Genomic DNA, 23953 nt, shown 5'->3' with positions numbered 1-23953 from the left:
GTACCGTCCTAAGTACTCTGCTTCTCCTCTTCCTCTTCGAACGCCGAGACCGGAAACGCTCTGGAGAGCCCCGCAGGGGTGCCGAAAGTGATTTTCCCGGAATTGGGGTCCTGGATCGAAATATCACAGATAGTGACCCAGATCATGAGCTCCTTGCTCTGGACACCTATCAGCCTCTTCATCCGACGGTCTTCCACGAACGCCGTGACCTCGGTGTCGTACCACACACTGCGACTGATACCTTTGAAGTAGTGTGTCTTGCTCTTCTTCTGCTTCAACCATAAGAACCCGGAGGACTCGTTGTAGCCGATTTCGACGATCTCATCCAGGGGGAGCAGGCCTCTGGGGAGGTGGATTTTCTCGAGCAGCTCCTTGGATTTCTGCTTGCAGATCGCCTCACCGGTGTACACCTCCGCATTCTCCCGGTGAGACGAGGTTACCTGGGACGACATTTCGACGATTCACCTGCTACGATTAATGTTTTTTGTTAAATTTCGTGCAGTGATCGTGGAGGGGTCGGGGTTAGGATTTATAGACGGAGAGACGGCTCCGTAATTACGAAAATATCCTCCGAGGGGCCGTGAGAGGATGGATTCATGTACACCGATAAATTAATGTATACGCAGCCATAACTAATTTCTCGTATGTATAAAAAAAAATTATGATCTTAAAATTATTTTAACCGTTTAATCAAATATATTTCTTCTTATTTTCATCTATTTTTTTTTGAGTGGGTCTCATGTGAGACCGTCTCATTAATCTTAATCTGTGAGACGGGTCAACCCTACCCATATTCACAATAAAAAGTAATATTATTAGCATAAGAAGTAATATTTTTCATGTATGACCCAAATAAGAGATCCGTCTCACAAATACGACCCGTGAGACCGTCTCACACAAGTTTTTACCATTTTTTTTATGGATCACGCACATTTTGTATGTCACGTCCTTACGGTATGTATAAACTTTGAGTAATATTACATGTAAAACCAAATTTGTACAACAATTCTTACAACACAAAAAATTCAATACAAAATTTCATTTATCAACATCTCATGATAAATTCAATGCAAAATATCACGATATAATAACAAAATCTCACAATTTAATGGTTGTAAATATCGTTGTACGATATTTTGGTTTTACCTTTAGCTTTATTCATAAACTTTTATGGCAATTTCGTGTTAAATCTAATGCTTTATTATTTAGCCAAAAAATAAATAAATAATATGTTGTTAAATTACATGTATCCATTAATTAATAGAGAATTTTAGTTCAGTTATGATTCTCCTTCAAGAAATAGAAAAGGGATAGAGATGGAAGGGAGACTCTCTTGCGGATCTATATCAGTTAGATGTGTTGATCAAATTCATACTAATATGAAAATATTTTTAATATAAAAATAATATTTTTCATTATTCGGATCGAAGATCCGTCACATAAATTTGAAACTTCATAAGATTTCATATGAGTTTTTGTGTATTATAATATTTAGTATTCAAGGAATGTCTTTGTTATCGTGAAGAGCACCCGATCTTGGGTTTCATATTTTTAACATTAAAATGATAGATGAAAAGATAGAATGGAAATAAAACTTTGGAATATAAAGTTGGGTGGTTAAAATATATTTTGGAATTACAGCAGTATTTATTTAACAAATTTTACTTTAATTAATTAATAATATAAATACGTGATGTCGTAATCGAATTCGAACCACGAAGTCTTAACCATGCTAGCGAAGCTAGCTATAACTAATGTTAGTTTTTCAGGCATGCTAGAGAAAATATGGGGGCTGATGTTGGCCACAACCAGAACCATATATCGACAATCCCAATGACACGTTTATTCAATTTTTCAATTATCTAAAATATCATTTTGAAGCATAATAGAGTATGTGAACATCCATCAACTATTAAAAATTCGATTTTTTTATAAATATTTTCTCAGACGAGTATGTCGTACAAGACTTTTTGATATGGATTATCTGATTAGTATTATTTGTAGGCTATTACATTAGCACATGAATTTACATAATGTACGCCGAATGATAATAGTTGCAAGTCTCACGTCATAAAAAAAAAAAAGTAATATTTTTATTATTACTTTTTCCATTCATGTTTTCCCCCTTCTTGTTCAATTTGTTTTCTCCATTCATATGAAAATTGTAAAAGTCAATTATAAATACACAAAACTCATACGAGATTGTATCACTGGTTAATTTATGAGATCGATCTCTTGTCCGATCAATTAATGAAAAATATTATTTTTATACTAAAATCATTATTTTTCACTCTGAATATGGATCAAATCAACCGATCTCACGTATAAAAATCAATGATATCGTCTCATATAAGAGATAAGGTTATTAATAAGATGCAAGTGCATTTAATGTAAGTAGAAATTTGCACGTGACAATTCCAACGAAACAAATTAATTAATCTAGTGTGAAAATAACAATTGCATATTTTTATAATTCATATCAATCATTTAAAAATCACTAACTTTTAAAAACGTAATGGTTTTTTTTTTATTTTCCTTTTTCATTGAATGAATACAAATACTTAGGATCAAGTGCTTGTCGATTTATCAAAAGTTATAGTTTGTGTTAATTATGCAATTTAAATATTTTATATTATATAACAGAACAAACGACATAGTTCGATCGCTCTCCCAACAGGGATAATTGTTGCACCACGACGATCTTCTCTCAATAATTGCACTTCTTGCAATCAATAAGAAGCGAACTCGTGACCTTAGCTCTGATAGCAATCGTAGAACGAAACGTTTATCGTTTTGCTAAAAATTATAGCTGATGATAATTGTGCAACTCGAATCTTTTATACTATATAACAGTACAAACGCAACGTTTCAATTACTCTCCTAAAAAAATACAATTATTGATCTCTAACAAAATATATTTTTCATCATATTCAATCTCAATGATTTTACGTTACGTTTTTGGGCAGCAATAGTTTCTACATCTTTTTATTCTTGTGAAATTTTTTTTTTTTTTTGGAAAATTTTTTTGACTATAAGTATGCATTTTGTAATGAATGCAATGCAATCTCAACATATCATTCACAATGTCAAGTAAATCAATTTTTTTTTATTGGAGAATCAAAATGAAAATAAATTTGAGGAAAGATGATAATTTGATTATTTTTCAAAAGACTTTTAACCATCGAATTTAGGATTACTTTGTCACTATATGAATATTTATTTTACCTCTAATTTGTTAAAATTTTAACCGAGATGCTTAATTTAACTAATGATAAGTTCTCCTATGAGAATAATATATGTTGTATATCTAAATCCTAGATGTGAAAATATGCGTAAAATTATTTACAACCTCATCAATTTTTTTAATTATTGATCTCGAGCAACTACTATATATTTTACACCATGTTTTGTTTATTTTTAACCTAGGGAATTTAAAGCAGTAGTAACATGTATTCATTTATGAGAAAATGAATTTTTGTTCATTAACTTGTTCAATTTTGATTTTTTGTTCGTTAAATTTTTAGACTAATTTAGTTCACTATCTTGGTCATATTGATGACGTGATATCAGAATCAATTTTGAATGTCATGTCAGTATTTTTTTACGTTGATATTATGTTGATAAAGTATAATAAAAGAACTGTTATCTCCAGTAAACCGCATAGTTCATACGGAAATTGTTGTGGTTTCACTTCCTATGATTCTTCAACTATCTTGGCCATCCATACATTCAAATATTTTTTGTTCGTATTTTTTTTCCAGCATATTGAACAAAAGGTTAATTAGACGGAGGATACGAGCCGCAATCGATGTGGATCTATTTTCTCATATTCTAAAGCCGGAGAAACGGCTTATCGAGGGCGTGAACCCCGCATCGAAGAGGTGAGGTTGTGGCTTAGCCGGGAAAGCTGATCAAATATTGATCTATATTAAATACTTGGGCTTTGACTTTACTTTTGGGTTTAATAGTAACAATTTGGGTTCAACACTCACAATGTCACCTCTGATATTTGGGCTGATACATTTAAATTATCAAATTAATCAAAATATAAATTGTGTTTGGATCGATCAATTTCAAATGTATTTTTGTTGTTTAGAAAAATAAAGTTATATATTTAATATTCACTCATCACTAATTAGAATGGATTTCAAGTTCACCAATAATAATGTCATTTGAAATTTTATATACTATGTCATACTAATATGTAAATAAATATTCTGTTGATTTAAGATTCGATATATTATTTCATTGTAAACAATAAAATTATAATCGAAATCTTTCTTAAACACAAACTTACTTTGCTTTTGCTTTGGCTTTGGCACCTAAAAATCGAACCAAACCCAAACCCAAATGAATCCGAACCAAATATCACGTGATAGTTAGCGAAATAATATTTATTAAACTTTTTTTTCATAATTTACTCAAATTTATTTAATGATAGTTATTTTCCAAAATTTTCCAATGAAACCAATCTTTATTTTTTAAAAATATTTTTATTAATTTTGAAAAAGAGTTGTCACTTTTTTTTACCAAGACCAAACTTTTTCCTTGATTTATATATTTCTACTTGGAAAAAAAACAAAAAATTCCATTTAAATTGAAATGTAATATATAATAATTTTGTAGATGCTCCATCAAATGAACTAATTCTAAAACTCAAAAAGCATACCAAAATATCGAGGTTAAGAATTAATCTTTACAAGTTTAAATGTGCTTCATCGAAACCTAAAAGTAAAAAAAGTGCCCATATTATTTAAATTATCTGGAACAAAATAATAGTTAAAATAAAATCTAAATATTTAAGATTAGATTAATATATTTTATATCAAGGAAAATAAATGGGGTCAAAATTTTTCACGGAAAGAATCTAAATTAAAGATCATCTGAAAATAAACTAAAAGAGTTTCAATATTTTATTTATAAATAAATTAGGTCAACCACACATTTTTTCCCTCTTATTTTTGACCAAATTGTTATATTTTATCACCAAAAAGTAAAATATGGCTCTTTCCAAGTGTTTGCATTTATTGCAATGGGAAAGATTCGAATCTCCAATCTTCGAAACAATGCCAAGTACAGCTTGCTAATATGCAACTGGCAATAAACCTAACCACAGCTGCCAACCTGTCAGCTTTTGTCTGCTTTCCACTGTCCCATGAATCCAATCAACTTGCTCATGTATCTCCAATTCTGTGCAGGCCCTTTAAATTTTTTGTTAAAAAAAGAAAAGAAATCAATCATGGGTTTCAAGTTTCAACCCACATCTTTAAAAGATACCCCTCGCACTTGCTGCAGCTCCCGTTAAAAGATACTGACAAATCCGAGCTCGCCGAGTTTACTTTGGGCCCTCCAGCAGTGGCCCCACCTTGCTTAAGATTGTGTCTGTATTCCACTGTAATCTGTTCGAATACTTCTACTTCGAACATGTTCAGCTTTAGCTTTGGTTTCATTCGGTCCCGTACATATGCGAAGGGGAGCTGATCTCTTGGGTTGAATGCTTCCAATTCATTGAACAAGAGGCACGAGAAAAGATTGGTCGCCGAGCTGTGTTTCCTCAAGATCAGAGCGCTATCTGGCACATCTGCAAGTTTATATATTGAATAATGTAAGAATTAATATGACAGTTGACTTCCCACGGGGTGCACATGTAGAAGAACGATCCCACACCATACCTGTGGGATAAGGCTTCTTTGAGGACCATGGTTGTAAGCCGTTTTCGCAATATGTCTCCATTTGGATCTTTAATCCATTCACATCCCACCATTTCCTCCATCTGGCGGTTGCCATGGCTTCTTCCATCGTATGCAAAAAATAGGGGTGCTTCGATATCGCCATATCCATTTTCTCCTTCACAACGAGTGAGTGGATCAGAAGTAGAGGATCGACCACCAGCTGCAGCTTCGCGTCCACCCAAACGCTATATTTGGTGTTTGGGAAGAGGCGATGGATCAGATATTTCGGTATCATTCCATTCATGGCTGCATTTTGATACAAGTCCTCATTCGAGACCTTGACGATTCTCCATGCACCAATTTTGTGTTCCTTTGATTTTCTCGAAATCAAGTTGTGGAAGTCTAGTCTTTTGACTGTGGTGTCATCTACGAACATGAAAAAGCAAACGTCGTCCAATGTTTTGGATCCCAAGCCCTTCGGCTGCCGGATTTTGTCGTGGTCATTGAATATCGCAGAGACTACTACTACTCCGTCGCACTTTTCCATGGAAATTCGATCTGATCAAAATCCAACCAAAAACAATGAGGACCCGAGTATAACTCCATAGTGTCATACAAACTCGGTACCGCGTGTCCACGTCCACTATATGATTCATATAAAATTAGCAGACATCAAACAACCCAACAATTTACATACTGGTTGGAATAATTCCCTTGATGGAGCACAGATTACAATTTCACATGCATTGAATGAACAGGACCTTACCATAAATGAAAGGCAGCCAATACAGTTGAGTAAAAGAACAATCACTCAGAATTACTGGCTTGTTGATAATAAGCCAACGAATAATTCGGCTGTGGGGGGTCGTAAGTGTTACAGGTCATGAAACTCATGTCATTTTATTTTATCAAATACATAAAAATTTGTTCTTTGTGTAAAAAACAGAAGAAGAAACAAAGAAGGGTCTCGACAATCCCAATGCATGGAACTGACCAGAACTGGTAATTGGAAATCGTGTAAAGAATCCACACGGGATTTCAAATCCCTCGTCATGATTATTATCAAAATAAGATAATCTCTTGTCAATGCTCAAATTCCCACCAAAAGTTTCTGCATTCCCCTGCGTGTATTTCAGACCATGCGTACCCAACAAACCTGACGAATTCGCACATAATTCTTGAATTTCCTTCAAAGCCACCCAATAATCTAACAAAAACGAAAGCCCATCAACAAAAAACACAGAATTTCAAATCAACATTCTGTCTACAAGAGTACATAATCATTGTTTTGTTACCGGAAAAGTAGACCGGGAAATCGCAGGAGGAACGCGTGGTGGAAATGGCGTACTTGTGTTCACCATAGGATGAAGGATAGGAGAAGAGAGGAGCCTGGATTGGGTCGAAAGGAGATGAGCGGAAAATGCATTTGGTGGCAGAGAAGGCGGAGTAGCCGGCCAAGAAAACGGCGGAGAAGAGGTAGATGAAAGAGAAACAGAAGAGCTTGGATTGGAAGAGTGGCGGCTTAGAGAACATTGGTTTCCCCATCTACTGCTCCATGACAACAATTTTATCCAGAAACTCATCACTTTCATCATACATATTATGTCTTCTTTTTCGTGATTCCAATACTTTTTATAACCAACCAACCCCTTCGGCTATTTAATTTATATGTCAGTGTCTTGTGAAAATGTTTTTTTTCATCCCTCAAGAAAAAATATTAATTTTAATAAAATGTTAATAATAAAATTTATTTTTATTGACTCATCTTACCATAGACATACTCTATAAATAATTAGTGTTGATGCAACTAAAATTAATGAGTCGCGTAGATTACGGACGCGAGATCCGACTGGTTGGTAAACTGATCCACTTGACCAGTAAATGAGCTCACCTAAGTGGTAAACAGATCCACGTAGACAATATAGAGTTAATTTGCGGGACGTCACCTGTGTCACGAACGTTCGTTAAGTGGGCGCAGAGAATCCCGACGTTCAAGTCAGTAAGCAGTTCAAAGAAAACTCATAGAACTAAAGAACTTTTATAGATGTTTAAGAGCGTCTAATTGACTTTAGCTTCTGCAAGCATAATCAATATTTTGGACAATTGATTTTATTAACCCAACAAATAATTGGTCGTATACCCATCAAGTGTATATCTCTCACTCGATGTTATTGTACAAGCTAAGCAAAATAAGCTCAAAACAATGATGTTTTATGTGTTATATTTTTAAATCTAATCATTAATAAACCATTGATCCAAAGAAGGGAAGTTTTCAATTTTAGTATTATATATTTATGTATTTACAATTTTTATCGTATATGTTGTCAGAACTTATTTCTAGTCATATATTTTTTTTCCCTAATTTCTTACAATTTCATTCCTTTTCTTTTTACACACAACAATGGCCAACATCAATCTCATCGGTCCCATGTCAACATCATATAAAAAATTATCAATATTAAAAAAAAACAAAATAAAAGTCTAAAATTGATGCGAACTTCGAAAAAAAGAATAAAAAAATTATATTTTCTCTTGTTAAGATTAGAACTTGGACCTAACTCAACCCAAAAACTAGCTCAAGAGAAGAAGATTGTCTAAGTTCATAAATACAACTCTCACTAACGTCTCCTAATAATAATGCTGAGATAATTGACATGAAATATAATTTACAAATAGCTGCCAAAAAAATCATAAATGCTTCCAAAAGGCAAAAAAAGAAGATGGAATTATTGTGGTGTATAAATGAAGCATTGATGGTCATTTTAATCATGAAAAGGAATTAAGGAACTGTCCGGATATTTGTTGCCCGGCACGCTTCTTCCTCGTATAACTGCCGGAATTTTTATTCTGTAAACCCATTTCTTTAATCAATTTATTAAGGCGATAAACTATTTAAAAAAATAAAGATTAATAATTTTTTCTGAAATTATTTCAAATTCTACATTATACGTAAATTTATTTTATATATTTCTAATTTCCTTCAAAAAAATTAAAGTATGTATACGAATTTATATTTTATATTTATTTTATAAATAAAACGCCACATTACGCCCAAATAATAAAGTTAAATTATTGAATTGTGTTTGGTATAGATGCATATGCTTGTGTCCACGAAAATGACTACAGTTGTCAATAGGATTATTTAAGTTACCAAGATTCTTTAAGTTACCAAGGTTCTGTTGGACAAGCACTTTAAAAATGTTTTTATAGTTTATAATTGGAAAAAACTGAAAATCTATTTGATTTTTTTAAAAATAATTTAGAGATGCTTTTTATATTTTAAAATAAAAAACATGGGTGAAACGAGAATTAAAAAGTTTTTATTGAATAGTTGTCCAATCAGCTTCTTAATTATTTTAAACTATAAATAATTTTAAGAAAAGATTTGTCCAAATACATTTTAAATTTTAAAAAAATTTATATAAAGTAGTTATCCAAACGCATATCAATTCTTAAAACAAATGGCTTTACACAATCGTTGCACTATCTTTGGTGGAAGACCCAAGGCCACAGGGCTTGTATTTCACTTGAGCCAGAGATATTACTCTGGGAAAAATCTTTAAGTTGGCAGGTCCAATATTCTTTATCTTTTTGGATTAGATTGTTAAAATCCACCTGTGCTGCTTCTTTTGGAATGGGGGTTATGCCTTTTAGCCCACTTCTGTAATCCTATGTAGTAATATTATTCATTTCGATTAACAATTGCATTGTATCTTTATCCATCTAATATCCTTTTACAGACATTTATCTGACCAAACAGGTCAAAAAAAATTATATACAAAAAATGTATAATTTTGGAGTTTTGAATGTAAGAAAAAATAGAGAGACTAGTCGATCTCATCCATGCTTAGAGCGAAAAGTAATATTTTTTTATATAAATTTCACGAGTCGGGTCGGACGGATATGACACAAAATTTACCTACGAGAAGATGTTACGAGAGTTTTTGTTGGAAAAAAACCTTGAAAATGGGTCTCGAAATCATATGGAGACGGAGATATATATGTACATATACATCCTCATGGGGGAGTGGGACACACACACGAGGTAACCCACGAGAAATACGTGATCATCTTTATGTATTTTTATAGACAACAGTGTGCTCATATATTTACATGGCCGCACGTAAAGATTTCATGAATCTGGTTGCAGCATGACTACTGTCTACCTTCTTTGCTTATGTACATCTGTATTTTACTTTTTGCATCAATTTTGAGACATATGGCCACAACAATCCATCAGTTGATTGATTCGTTTGGCTAAATGTTCACTTCACAGACTGACGTCGTTAGTTTTACATTCTATTGATAAAGATGCGTGGGAATATCAAATGACGGGGACATCGGTGTCAGACCATAACGGGTTTAGGGTTTTGGGAAAATCAAATGACTGTCCACTTCTGGGCCGGAGATCGCTTTTCATTGGAGCTTGTTTAGCGAGTCTCTTATCCAAATTTTCTCAAACGAGTTTATCGTACATGATTTGTTCAGTAGGACATATCGGACTAATGTTGTTTACAACCTATTATGTTAATATGATGGTTACATATCGAAATATAATGATTATAGTTTTTTACGTCATAAAAAAAATTTAAGGAGCAACGAAAATCATGTAATTATCCAATGTTTTCCCGTGGCATGTTGATGGTCGTATGTTTGATTTGTTTTTTGTTTTTTGTTTTCCAATTAGTTGGAAAAGTGTTGCTTTTGGATATATATCATGATATCGATGGAGTCATCAAATCTGTTCATTATCGATTCTTTCGATTTTCAAGCATAATTTTTTTTTTTTTAAAAAAAAACTATAGATTTGTTTTAATTATATATCTCAGTATAAATACTATTAGTTGTATAAAATAATCGTAATAACTCTTTGCAATATAACCACTATAAATCAACAAAGTAGATATTTTGGTTGGGAGATGGGATTGGAGACAAAACGTATTGCCGAGAGAATGTTTTATTATAATTAAATTAATCATGGTNAATTTTTTGCATGAATAACTTTACCATTATATTACATATATCTATAATTTATTTTTATTTTTTTTATAATAAGGGAACTATGATTATTAAAAAAAAGTAATTTATTTGGACAGATAATGGTAGTGTTTTCATTTGAAAAATGGATATATTTATAAGAGACCAAGATAATTATAATTTGGGGTAAAAAAATATATAATATGATATATGAATTATAGAATAAATATAATCGAACATGGTTAATAATTGATTGCTAATTCTCTCTCGATTAATATAATATAATAGTATAAATTGACATCTTTGGTCCAATAATTGACGGGTCCCAATGTCATTAAATCATTCCATTTCAAGCCCATCTCAAATAATTGAGAATAAGAGTGAACCAATTATGTACGCACCACCAAGGATAATTAGCAATTTATTATCAAATTTCCAAGATTTTAATTTTGTTGGCTCAACGCATATTTATTAATTTGTATGTATTTATGATTTATAGGAAATTTGATGTCGATATATGTATGCCCCAAGATAGTAAAGAAATAATTATATATTTTGTATGAGGGACATTGAATCTGGTTTACATGTTTGCTCTCTCTTTAAAATTTTACTATTCTATTTCTTGCAACTTGGAAATCTCACGTTAATAACCGGAGCTTAGCTCCACTGGTTTCAACTTGGAAATCTCACGTTCGAGCCTCCTCACCTCCACAGATTTGGAATTTCAAAAAAAGAAAAAAAACTTAATGAAAACCGTCTCACAGACAATTTTGTAGAATAGATCTTCAACTCGATCGGTCCATGAAAAATGTTACTCTTTTATGTCAAAAGTATTATTTTTCATTATAGTATGGATCAGATCAATTAGTCTCATATAAAATATACTATTTAATAAAAAGTGTTGTGACAATTTCTAGATAATATCACATCGCGTAAGCAATGTTTAGAGTGAGAATAAAAAAGCAAGATTCGTGATCTCTTCGGAAGATCTCATAGTAGGTCGTCAAACTGTTGACAAAATATGATCTGGTTGGTTGTGTGAACTTTAAAATAGGGATGTTATATATATTTTAATGAATGATAGTGAATAATTTATCTCTAGTGGAAAAAACACGAACAATAAGAAATATAAGACTATTTATCTCTAATTTGATATGAGACAATCATCATCAAAACATGCTCTTGATCTCCAGATTCACGAGCTTAACATCCTGACCAATTGGACACCAAGTAGATACAACTTTTTATGTCTAAAAGTCGCTTAGTATTAATCTTTGTATTCCCATCACTACTAAGAAATATGATTTCTCGCGCCGTGACATCGACTTTGTGCATTATATAATTGGATGAGTTTAGGTCGATTTTGACATTTATAATCATAGGAACCCTATCCACTCGTTTGCGACATTGGCACACGATTAAGGACCATTACCAAATTAAATCGGGCCCCCCTATCTGACATATATGTAGTTTTAAAGATAGCTAGCATTGACTTTTATGTTTTCCAAATTTATCAGTTATTAATCAATAATAGCCCAAGTTCAAATTCAATCCCAGTACTCTGTTAAGTAAGATATTTTAATAATTATTTTGACCCGATTTAAGATCCAATTTTATGGATAACTATTTGATCAATAGTATTGGATCTTAAACCGGATCAAAATGATTATTAAAACATCTTAAAATTTTAACGATAAATATTTGACTATTAATCTATCCTTATTTAATCGTAATATATATCATTATTAATCTAAGTGGTAGCCTCACCTTATTCGGGCACAAATTGAATAATTGTACATGTGAATTGGAAACTACTTAATTTGTGTTGCATGAATATCATCATTGCATGCAATAATGGAACATATTATAGTTTTTCTATAATATTTTGTGAATTAGGGGTAAAAAATAAACTCTACGAATTCACAAAATATTATAGAATGACTATATATATATATGTATATGTATATATATATGTATATATATATATTGTTATATCTTAGTTTTTTATTATTATTTATTGGAATACAAACGAAACCTCACTAACGTGTTCGGCCACGGAAAAAAAAAAATCAAAAAACCAAAATACAATGTAGACATCCAAAAATAATCAAATTTAAATGAGTATTTTGACTATGGCAAAAACTCGTGTGAGACGGTCTCACGGTCGTATTTGTTAGACGGATCTCTTATTTGGGTCATTCATGAAAAAGTATTACTTTTTATACTAAGAATATTATTTTTTATTGTGAATATGAGTATGATTGACCTGTCTCACATATTAAGATCCGTGAGACGGTCTCATACGAGACCCACTCTTTGACTATTATCCCACAAGCTACTATACAAACGTCATCTTCTTGTTATAACTTCGACCGATCAACTAGTTCGAATTAATGTCACAAATTTACGATAAGTAATTTTCATTATTGGCGAAGCTATGGAACTTGATCAGATAAACAAATGTTTAATTATTTATTTATTTATATTTAATAATTAGTATATTTATTTTGTTAAATTAAATAATAGAAATGGAATTCTCCCCCTCGATACTATAAATTGGCAAGCTTACGCACAAAGCCAGATGTCTCTCCATAGTTTCCATCGCCTTTTGAGCTCTCATCTTTCTTCCATGCATTAGCAATTACGGATACGGCGCCCCCTTATTTTCTCCCTGTAAATTAAACCCTCGAAATTTGCAGTCATGGTAGCAGCTTTATCGCCGCTAATTCTTGATAAAACATGCAAAACCACAGCGAACATTTCCACAGGGATTCCAGTTGTGGACTTGTTGAAACCTGATGCGAAAACCCTGATGGTCGAGGCTTGTAAAGAGTTCGGGTTCTTTAAAGTCATCAACCATGGGATTTCCATGGAGTTTTTGGCCAAATTAGAAGACGAAGCGGTTCAGTTTTTCAAGTTATCCCAGTTTGAGAAGGAAAAGTCTGGCTCTGCTAACCCTTTTTGCTACGGTAACAAGAAGATTGGGTGCAATGGTGACGTGGGCTGGGTTGAATATCTTCTCTTTTGCACCAATCCTGACCTCATTTCGCAGGACTCAAACGCCTTATATCCAGGGATTTCAGAAACTCTCTGGTAAAAAAAATGTTGTATTTTTCTTTAGTTTTCTTTGCTCTTAATACTATGGTTTTTGCATGCTAAAGAAATGTCAAATTTTGTCGAAGATAGAGTGGATTCTTTCCATCACTTGGTGTGGGCGAAATTTTTTGACCCGATAAAAAAAAAATAGTCTGTTTTCTTTTTCTAATCCAGTGAAAGCAATTATTTGGTTCTATATTTCAGGCTATCAGCTATGCAGCTCAGACTTTTATGATTATTTCCCCTAATTGTGAATACAATCTCAGTCATTATCAAGATAGATTTGGCAGGGAAAAATTTTCCACAATTATATATGATAGTCAAATATTGATCATAATCTTAATCTAATTGTCCTTGTCAAATTGAGTTTTATTTCACAAACATCTGATTTCAAAAACGCACAGGAGCCTGGTGAACTTGTATGTCTCAAAAGTGAGAAACATGGCCTGTGAAGTTCTTGAAATGATAGCCGATGAATTACAGATTCAGCCACGGGACTTTTTGAGTAAGCACATCAGAGACGAGAGAAGTGATTCTTGCTTCAGGCTAAATCACTATCCGCCATGTCCTGAAGTACTGCTTAATCAAGCATTGAGTGGTCGGAATGTGATTGGATTCGGAGAACACACAGACCCACAAATCATATCCGTTGTAAGATCTAACAACACGTCAGGCCTGCAAATCTGTCTCACAGATGGTACTTGGGCTCCTGTTCCATCAGATAACACCTCATTCTTCTTCAATGTTGGCGATTCCTTACAGGTATATATATATATATGTACAAAACTTGATTTGAAAATGTCCCAAACTTCGAATTTACTCCACATTAATCGTGTTTTGCTTGACAGGTGATGAGTAATGGCAGGTTTAGGAGTGTGAAGCACAGAGTAATTCTGGCCGAGGATGACTTGAAATCGAGAGTGTCAATGATATACTTCGGGGGGCCAAATTTGAATGAAAAGATCAAACCTTTATCTTCATTAATGGAAGAAGGGGAAGAAAGTTTGTACAGAGAATTCACGTGGTCCGAGTACAAGAATTCAGCTTACAAGACAAGACTGGGCGACAATAGGCTCAAGCCTTTCGAGAAATAGGCTGCCAAACAGTACTGTTACATCAAATGATCAATTTAGTGTTCTCTCGAAGTTGCTAGATTTGAATCACATACATAAATGCTTCGTGTACTGAAGGATATTATGGTATTCTTGTTTATGAATTCGATAGACTATAGAATGCTCCAAAAACATGTTAATGTCTGAAGATTTGACTCGATGGATTTGCCACAGGTGGAAAAAAATAGGTTGCCGGTTGCCCCTTTTATTTTCTTCATCATGCTGTACCTAACTTTTCTTTTAGTATTGTATAAATACAAGTTCATGCTAAATATTCTGTACCAGTTCTTGTCGGCAAACATCACCTTACTCGTCCTATGCATAACATATCTTGTAATCTATTGATTATAGTCATCGTGGAATTAGCTCTAGTGTATATAACTTTTCCCTTTTTGAAAATGATTGTTTTACTTGTCTTTGATCGATTAAGTTTTCAAAATTTCATTTTAGGTACATTAACTTTTATTTATTTTTTATTTATTTTTCTTCGATTGCCAATGGGGTGCTAATTAACTCCGTCGGAAATGCATGGGAAAATTTTCCATATAAATTTTAATTAATTGTTATTTTTACTAGTCGTATTTAATATTTTTTTAGTTACATATTACAATGAATTATAAATATTTTTAAAGTTACTAGTGGATTTCTTAGCTCAGAAGTCCCTGAAGAAGAAATTTGGGCATTTAAGCCTGAAAAATAAACATCTATATAAGTCAAAAAGATCAAAATAAATATATATAGTTTTGCCCTTTTTTTACGAAATTGAAGAATTTTGCATTTTGATTAAAGTTATCCGAATCTTTATGCACAGATACATTGTGAATGCGCACATGCAAACTACGTATAGCACACGATGGAAATTCCAAAAAAGAAAACTTCTTCGGCTTTTTAACAATATATAAATTATTGGAATTTTAGCTCTCTAACTCAGTCGAAATTTTATCTTGTGTACTAATTATAATATTCGGATATTATGATATAATTGTTAACGTGACTATTTTGTAGTCAGCAATGTCTAGAACATTGTTAACACTTGAATAAAATAAGATTAAAAACAAAAAAAAAAAGATCAAATTTATTGCATCAAATTAAACCAAATTTTGAAGATTTTTTAGTTGATTAGAATCCAAAATAGAAAAAGTCGATGCACTTAACAGAAAAAGAAGTTATTTTCCCAAAATTATTTTATGAGAAAGTTTAGTCTGAAGCATGTGACGTCTAGTACTAGCTACTGGCTAAACTTGAAGTTATCTACATTCACAACAATGGAATCCACGTTTCAAAGTTGGCATCTTTATGATCCATTAATTAATTTTTTTTATTTGTGTCTAATTTTGGAAAATAAAAAAACTAAGATGGAAAGCAGCACGCATGCATAATTTATTAAAATCGTATGTACAATATCATGGTAGAAGATTAATAAATTACATGCATGCATGTGCCTTGAAACTTTAAATATTACACGTTACAAGTAATTATCTCTGCAGCAGTATATTTGGATGTTTATTATATATCATATTATAATATATACATAATAAATATCCAACAAATGCAAGATATATAGGGACCTTAATTTAAAAGAAATATTTAATTTACATGTGCTGTATATATATAGTACTCCATTTTGCTAGCTCTGTCTTCTCGTAAGAACTTGAAAGACCAGCAAATGTAGGAATGTAACATACAATAAGCTTTCGTATCGCCTTTGTTTCACCTGTTTAATAATCAGAGAGAAAGAATGAAAGACGGATATTAGAAACTCGATTTAATATATACGTTTCTAATTTAATATATACGTGCAGCAAGTGGGATGGGAACGTTCCATATTGTACGCAATGACGGGGTTAAGAATATTACTCTACTTAAGCTATAATTTTAAACTCGAACTTTGATTGGCAAGCTTTTGTATATATGCCAGCAAGTGTGGTTAAGTGATTGTGAAAGGAAAAAAGAATAAAGAAAAACATGACGTTTTTTTTTTGTGTAATTTAATGAGAAAAACTTAACAATATAAGAATAAAATAAATTTTAGTATTAAAAATGGAGGGAAAAAGGATCATATGTTTTTTACCTGGTAATTGGAATCTGAGGTTAAGGAAATAGTTGCAGAAGTACTCTCAGACAATGAAGGAAGCCCGACGCTGTACGCCATTGTTCCATCGGGCTGAAATAAGCCATAATTCCTCTCCGAAGTTAGGCCCGGTTTCAGATCCTCGTTAAACAAAGCAAACACATAAATCTCTAATTTTATCTTTGGCCGCAATGGAGTCCCTTCATTTTCCGATTGCCGCTGAAACAAATTTCGGTTGTATATCGCCGCATTTTCGAGCGTTGCTCCGATTTCGCTCGAGTCCCCTCTCGAAGGCCAGCCTGTTTCCGCAACTGCCACTTCTATTTCGCCGTACCCCATACGGGACAGTGCAAATATTGCTGCATCCACCTGGGCGTACAACATGTTGTCGTAACGGAGCTTCGTGTTCGGGTCGGTCATGCCCAAGTTCGGGTTGAAAAGCACGTAGTCTAAGGAGACGTTACTTGGGTCGTCTTTATATGCGAAATACGGGTATGCGTTGATCCAAAACGGGGCTTTTGTTGCTGCCAAGAACTGTAAGAATTGCGGCAATATACCGTTGAGCTCGGCCCGGAAACACCCAGCTGACGGCGGGAATGATTCCTGGAGAACTGCCAAGGAATTGGGCGTCGAGATTGTGATGAACTGATCGAGCCCGAGTCGAACTAGAGCCGCGTGAATGCTCATCATTGCTGGTACGAGGTACGACAAGAGAGTGGTGTCTCCGCCGGTGAAAAGCTCGTTGCCGACGGCGATTCCGGTGATTCTCGTTGCCGGGAAATACGGCCTAATGTTGGTGTACACCCACTGAAAGGCGTAGTTTTGGTCCATCAACGAGGCAAGCATGTCGTTTTCCACTGTCACAATCAATTCTACGTTGGAGTTGGCAAATGATGTCAGAATCAGCGGGTTTGTGTCATAGATTCTTGCCTTCATTACCCTAAGCGACCGAAGTAACTCGAGTACTTTCTCCGGAGGTGGTAAATTGTTGCCCACTTGACCATAGTTAATTCCCAGAGATTCTACTTCTGTCCATACCAAATCGAGACATAGTTAATTAACACCTTAATGTATCACACACACACATATATATAAAAAAAAGATCAAGGAACTAAATTTACACTTCACGCACGATGGATCGCGATTAGTGGCCAATAAATCCAGCATGGATGCTAAGAATCTGGGTATATTATGACCATATATACCTGATAAAGTAAGCAAGCATAATCCAAGAAGAATATGTAACATGACATTCCTACCAAGAAGCTTTTCCATTAGAGAAAGATCAGAAGGAAAAGAAAATTGTTCTCTCTGTTTTTTTTTTTTTTTTGTGGATCAGAGGGAAAAAGGGGAAGAAGGAGATCAAATAGAAACCAATTTCTTGAATAAGTATCTTTCTACTGTTAATTAATTAATTAATTATCGAGTGAGGGGGGATAAATAAAATGGATACTGAAAGAGGGATATATACCCGATTGCCAGCTTCGGCACTCAGCTCTATCATAGTATCTTTTCAAGGAAGCCAAACCTCCTTTTGTCACTGTCTGTGTCCATGCAACATCACACGTTATTTGACTATCGGTTAATAAGACGATACCTTTAAAATCTGTTTGTTCATATTTATTATCAATATTTTCAATTCACCGTGAGGTCCACATAAATATATACAAAACTATAAGTTATATTAAAATTGAATATATACATTGTTCATCGGCTGGATAAAATCTCTCATAGTTACATATATGAATTTGGACAATCTTCCCCCCAATTAAACTAGTTTTTGGGTTGAGTTAGTTTCAAGTCTCAATTTTAACCTGATATCAGAGATCATGTTCTACCTTTATGTGTTGGGTACTGCCCATAGTTGGGTCACTCATTCTGCCTATAGTTTGGTCATTTGTAAATTTTACGCTCCAAAAGTTCATTCATTGGTGTAAATAGGGTTTGTTAGTTATCCGACATCGATTGAATAAAATATATGAGAGTTGCATGTATGGACTTTGACAATCTTCTCCATTTAGTTAACTTTTGGAGTTGAGTTAAATCCAAGTCTCAATCTTTTAACATATACTCATTAATTTCACAAAGAATATATGTATATGTATGAGAGAAAATATATAATAATAGATTCATTAAGTTTGTACTAAGTCTGATAATTAAATAGTATGACTTTTATAAATATTATAATAATATTATGCCTAATAAGTTTGTGTTGATTATGCCAAAAGTTATAATAATTCCTTATGATAATCCTGATCTTTATTTGACTATTCACTCAAACAATATTATAAGCCATCATTACTCGTCCTATCGATTAGAAAGGCAGGCTTAGCGGGATATAAAGGGTAATAAAGATAACATTAATGGACTATACATATATGATATATTTTGGCCGTTCAGTAATAAAACCTTTGGACTCAATTGTCCATGGCGGACTCAAGTGCATTTTATAATAATAATAATAATAATAATAATAAAAGCAATATTAATACAAAACAAAAACTAATGAACTTTGAGATTAGAGGCAATTAAAAATATAAAAAATAGGGAAAATAATTTTAAGTCTACTAAGTTTTCAATATTTGGTTTTTATAAACAGGGCCGTGCCTATGTAGAGGCATGAGAGTCCATTGACTCAAACCCATTTATTTTATGGGACTTATAATTTTTTGAAAATTTTATTATATATTAGCATATGTTTATTCAACATAAATATATTATTTTGGGTTTTTTCATAACAAAGTCATTGTCTTCTTCAGATTTATTCCACGCATTCCAATATTCAATATTTCTTACAATTATATTATTAAAAATATGAATATTATAATAACTACCTTTGGTAGGTTTGTATCTCTATATTTTTATTACAAAAATAACAATCATTCTTTTTGTTAACCCGCATAAAAGAAAAAAATTGCTCTGCCTACTCAATGTTTAATTAGTGGACAAAATATTTTTGACTCTATTTTTTAACTCGCGCAATCCTCATGCCCAAACACTACTAGTTCGTATGAAATATTTGACTACAGAGAACTTATTGAAAAAAACGTTCTCTACCGCTTCTTGTCGTCAGCAAGCGGCACAGCCGCGCCTAGAATCGAGATTCATTTGGTGTTATTCGATTAATAGTGAATTCCCTAGAAAATCTAAACCATGAAGTTTCTCGATCTTTTTAGATATTCACGAATCTTCCGCTATATTCTTTACCGTATCTGACTATTTTTTGCAGTTGGTTTTCCTTTTTTGTTTTCTCGTACAAGATTGTTTTGCTTCATCGAGCACTAAAATTTTGTATCATAGCACTAGACCAGTAGTATTGCTATAGTATCTGACAATTTCATCTGTTGTCTACAATCTGTTCGGCGAAATGTATAAATCTGCTCTATAAGGTGATTTTTTTTAGTTATCATTTTGGACATGTTTGATCTTTTTATTCGTTTATTTTTTATATTAATTTTAATATATTGATTTAATTCGAAAAAGTTGTTATGAAACTAAAAAATATGAACACACGATGAGAGAATTTTTTAAAAAAGTTAGACTTGGGCCCAAAAATTGCTAGGATCGGCCTTGTTTATAAACTAGCCAACTTTGAATTATTTTCTTCTGTCAATCCGTCTCACGGATACATGAGGCCTACTCTTTTATGTTATGAGACTGTTTTATGAGTCAATTTTGTAAGATAGATTATTAACTCGACCTAGTTCATGAAAAATCATTACTTTTTATGTCAAAAGTAAAAATTTACTTTGTATATGGTAAAATTTATATATATGAAGAATTATATTTGTTTTTATTTGATTGAAAATGTATAACAATATGGTTGGAATAATGATAATACGGTATTTGAACCACGTGAAATACTCTGAAATATGAATCTTTATCAAAATATATGGATTTAGATAAATATGAAATGAAAGTAGAAGGTTTAAACCATGCTCGATCTCAAATATGTATAAATTCATGCATACATGATACACTACAAAACCATTAAATCATCTCTACCTATTGTATTGTGTGACGCTTTGTTTTACCTTTACACCAAATAGCTTTACTAAAGCTCAATCTTTTTATACTATTCTTTTAGGAATTCTATCTAATACACATCCTATCCCTTTTCCCATTCCCTTTATTTGATTCACACCAAATTTCAAAATTTTGTTATTGCATTGACCATCTTTAATTGTAGGAAGACACACTCACCCGGTTCGTTTTAGTGCAAGTTACATAATATATTTTTTTAGAATTGTAAAGACTATAATTTTAGTCTTAGTTTATAATCTTTTTTTTCTATGATTTAGGCCATTTTTCTGACATGAAGTTGATGTGATAATGACCAGATACTGATAAGATACTAGTTGTATGCAATGTCACATCAATACTTCTAATGGAAAAAATTGAAATTGCAAATAAAATGAAATGTATATACATGACTAAGACTCAATATGATTGCAAATAGATATATAAAACATACTAGAAGATATTGTAATTCTCCGTTAACTAATCCGTAGTCAAGTTCTTTGTTAGTCTGGATGAATAAATAGTAAACTTAAAAGGAAACATAAAAATATTTGTGAGATGATATCATGGGTCAATTTTGTGAGATAGATCTTATATTTGGGTCATCCATGAAAATGTATTATTTTTTTGCTAAAAATATTACTTGTTATTTTAAATATGGATAGAGTTGACTTGTTTCACGAGAGACTTATAATAATTAAAAGGTTTGTTTTTGGTAATTGTTAGAGATTAACATAACGCTGCTCGATGGATAGACTTTTATCAAAGTTAACAAAAACTTGTGTGAGACGGTCTCATGGATCGTATTTTGTGAGACATATATCTTATTTGGTTATCCATGAAAAAATATCATTTTTTATGCTAAGAGTATTACTTTTTATTGTGAATATCAGTAAGGTTGACCCGTCTCACAGATAAAGATTCGTGAGACCGTCTCACAGGATACCTACTCATCAAAGTTTCTTTAATTTTTATGATGATTGATATATGACGCTCGAATTCCTTCTTCTTCTTATCTCGATCGCTTTCATATATCCTCGTCATATGCAAGTGTGTGCATTATATTTGTGATCGGAAAAAAAAAACATATTTTTGTTTGGATCTTGTAACGGAGACAAAACAAGTTTATAATAAGAATAATAAACCGACTAATTAGCTATAATTAAGCAGCCTTTATGTAAAGTATATGCATAATTACAATTATATATCATGGTGTATCGCAACCGGTTCTTAGGAGTTAAGCAAAAGATTCTTCCCCATCGTACTTCAAATATAATCGATTAATCCAACTTAATTATTGTCGAAAAAAGTCAAATAAATCAAATTTGAAATTTCATATTTTTTTATGAACTTGATCTCTTTTGGGCAAAATATAGTACTTTACATCTTCGAAAAATGCAAAAAATCGCAAAAAACCCTATATAAAAAATTAATACTATTTTTAGGTTTCCCTCTCGATTTTTTTATTTTTATAGAGTAGGGTGCTAGAAGTAATTATTTTACTTCACTTTCCTCCCCTTACACTTTCAACTTGCCCCCTTAAAATTTTTAATATATTTTTTTACTCCCCCCTTAATATTATTTTTCCGACTCTTTCCTAATATCATAATGCAACACTACTAAAAAGTTAAGCAAGATCTTTGGGTCCTTGAAAATAACTAGTTTAAGGCATCATATTCCATCAGCAAGCAAAGAAAAAAAATCAATTCAAAGATAACAACTGCTAGCTAGAGTCGCATCATTCCCACGTAATATATATTACATTCCTTATCCATTTACCAAACATTTTCCACTTTCTTTATGCTCCCTTACTTTTGACACAAATTTTTTTTTTTTTTAAAAAAAGTAAAAGTAAATTTTATATACACACACACACACGTAGGGTGCAACAATTTTGATCACAAGAGAGCTTTTTTATCGTATTTAAAGAAACGATGATGTGATATAAATTATTCGTTTGATGCGAATGGTAACAATCCTCGTTCTTGTCTCATCTATCATTTTACTCGAGTTCTACAATAAAATAAAATAAAATAAAAAATGATACATTTCGATAGTTGCTCCAAATGGTAACCGATATTTCTATGATTAGTACAAAATATACAAGTATGAATGTGTGTATATTTTATATATGCACATGGCTATATCAACCTATAGGTATGTGATTACTCTTTACATGGAATCGATGGCACTCTTTTCTCGAAAGCTTGTGGATGGCAAAGCGTAATCCNTATATTGAGATTATTGTAATAAATAGGTGAGAGAGTCAAAAAAGGAGCGATGATCCGTTGATGAATCTACATATTTGCTTTATCGTTCCATAAAGAAATTACTGTATCGTGTGATAAGATAAGCAAGTTGGGAATACGAGGGATGCTTTAATAGGTTATAACAAAAGTGAAAGATGTCATCGTCCCTATATTCTATTCTAAATTCTAAATATGTTTCGTTATGTTATTAATTAGATAATTTTATAAAAGTGTGTTGAGGAATTGAATCGGAAAGTGATGAATGTTTTATATATGTTTCTAAAAAAAATTCGTTTGATATATATATCGTTTGGTGTGATGGATAATACGCTAATTGCTTCCGTGTCTTTATTTTGTTCGATGTTGACTCATGTATCGTTCTATTGGCGATTATATTTTTTTCTAAGTTTATTATCCACGTGTTATATATGTTTTATTATCTCGTAAACAAAAAAAATTAAAAATATAAAATTAAACATTTATTTAAAATTCATCGTTAACATGACTAAGCAGTTCAAATATTTTTTCATATCATATTGACCCACTATCATGGTATAAGTTGGGCTACTTTTTTGTAATGAATAAGTTGGGCTACATTTGTTGATGGATATCAGTAATTGTTATCTAAATAAGGCTCGTACAAACTGGGCTTAGTTATGTTTAAATGAAGCCCAATTTCAAGGTTTTAGCCCAAACGGAAGAACCCAAAAAAGAGTTATATTTTATTTTAATTCAAAAATAATTTGGCTTCCTGAT

General features: G+C 32.2%; 4 protein-coding genes across 5 annotated transcripts; 1 reads left to right on the top strand and 3 right to left on the bottom strand.

The window, feature by feature from the left end:
- Positions 1 to 8: 8 nt before the first annotated feature.
- Positions 9 to 452, bottom strand: LOC140964613 (uncharacterized). The gene has a single exon (XM_073424473.1). The coding sequence runs from the start codon at positions 450 to 452 to the stop codon at positions 9 to 11; it is 444 nt and encodes a 147-aa protein (XP_073280574.1).
- Positions 453 to 4884: 4432 nt separating this feature from the next.
- Positions 4885 to 7313, bottom strand: LOC140964115 (alkaline ceramidase TOD1-like). The gene is made up of 4 exons (XM_073423649.1): positions 6968 to 7313; positions 6667 to 6879; positions 5673 to 6230; positions 4885 to 5581 (listed from the first exon to the last, which is right to left on the bottom strand). The coding sequence occupies exons 1-4, from the start codon at positions 7215 to 7217 to the stop codon at positions 5247 to 5249; spliced, it is 1356 nt and encodes a 451-aa protein (XP_073279750.1). The 5' UTR covers positions 7218 to 7313; the 3' UTR covers positions 4885 to 5246.
- A 5941-nt stretch (positions 7314 to 13254) lies between these two features.
- LOC140965006 (gibberellin 2-beta-dioxygenase-like) lies at positions 13255 to 14851 on the top strand. Its single transcript, XM_073425033.1, has 3 exons — positions 13255 to 13742; positions 14150 to 14507; positions 14594 to 14851. The coding sequence occupies exons 1-3, from the start codon at positions 13351 to 13353 to the stop codon at positions 14837 to 14839; spliced, it is 996 nt and encodes a 331-aa protein (XP_073281134.1). The 5' UTR covers positions 13255 to 13350; the 3' UTR covers positions 14840 to 14851.
- Positions 14852 to 16439: 1588 nt separating this feature from the next.
- On the bottom strand, positions 16440 to 18439 carry LOC140964939 (glucan endo-1,3-beta-glucosidase 11-like). Of its 2 annotated transcripts, none has more exons than XM_073424933.1 (3): positions 18134 to 18439; positions 16929 to 17956; positions 16440 to 16571 (listed from the first exon to the last, which is right to left on the bottom strand). In XM_073424933.1, exons 1-3 carry the CDS (start codon positions 18201 to 18203, stop codon positions 16485 to 16487), a joined length of 1185 nt encoding a protein of 394 aa, XP_073281034.1. In that variant the 5' UTR covers positions 18204 to 18439; the 3' UTR covers positions 16440 to 16484. The 2 variants fall into 2 exon arrangements, with proteins under 2 accessions (XP_073281034.1, XP_073281035.1); XM_073424934.1 differs by having other exon boundaries at positions 18050 to 18136.
- Between the last annotated feature and the right edge of the window lie 5514 nt (positions 18440 to 23953).

This window comes from Primulina huaijiensis, chromosome 18 (assembly GCF_012295235.1).
Source record: "Primulina huaijiensis isolate GDHJ02 chromosome 18, ASM1229523v2, whole genome shotgun sequence".
Classification (NCBI taxonomy): Eukaryota; Viridiplantae; Streptophyta; class Magnoliopsida; order Lamiales; family Gesneriaceae; genus Primulina; species Primulina huaijiensis.
Note: the sequence above shows the minus strand (reverse complement) of the source record. Positions and strands in the feature narration are given on the sequence as shown.

Coding starts and splice junctions, on each gene's coding strand:
- LOC140964613 (XM_073424473.1), bottom strand. CDS start 452: ATGTCGTCCCAGGTAACCTCGTCTCACCGGGAGAATGCGGAGGTGTAC.
- LOC140964115 (XM_073423649.1), bottom strand. CDS start 7,217: ATGGGGAAACCAATGTTCTCTAAGCCGCCACTCTTCCAATCCAAGCTC. Junction 6,880..6,967: donor TTTCCCGGTCTACTTTTCCG/GTAACAAAACAA, acceptor CGTTTTTGTTAG/ATTATTGGGTGGCTTTGAAG. Junction 5,582..5,672: donor AAAGAAGCCTTATCCCACAG/GTATGGTGTGGG, acceptor ATAAACTTGCAG/ATGTGCCAGATAGCGCTCTG.
- LOC140965006 (XM_073425033.1), top strand. CDS start 13,351: ATGGTAGCAGCTTTATCGCCGCTAATTCTTGATAAAACATGCAAAACC. Junction 13,743..14,149: donor GGGATTTCAGAAACTCTCTG/GTAAAAAAAATG, acceptor AAAAACGCACAG/GAGCCTGGTGAACTTGTATG. Junction 14,508..14,593: donor ATGTTGGCGATTCCTTACAG/GTATATATATAT, acceptor TTTGCTTGACAG/GTGATGAGTAATGGCAGGTT.
- LOC140964939 (XM_073424933.1), bottom strand. CDS start 18,203: ATGGAAAAGCTTCTTGGTAGGAATGTCATGTTACATATTCTTCTTGGA. Junction 17,957..18,133: donor ATGCTTGCTTACTTTATCAG/GTATATATGGTC, acceptor TGGTATGGACAG/AAGTAGAATCTCTGGGAATT. Junction 16,572..16,928: donor CCTCAGATTCCAATTACCAG/GTAAAAAACATA, acceptor ATTATTAAACAG/GTGAAACAAAGGCGATACGA.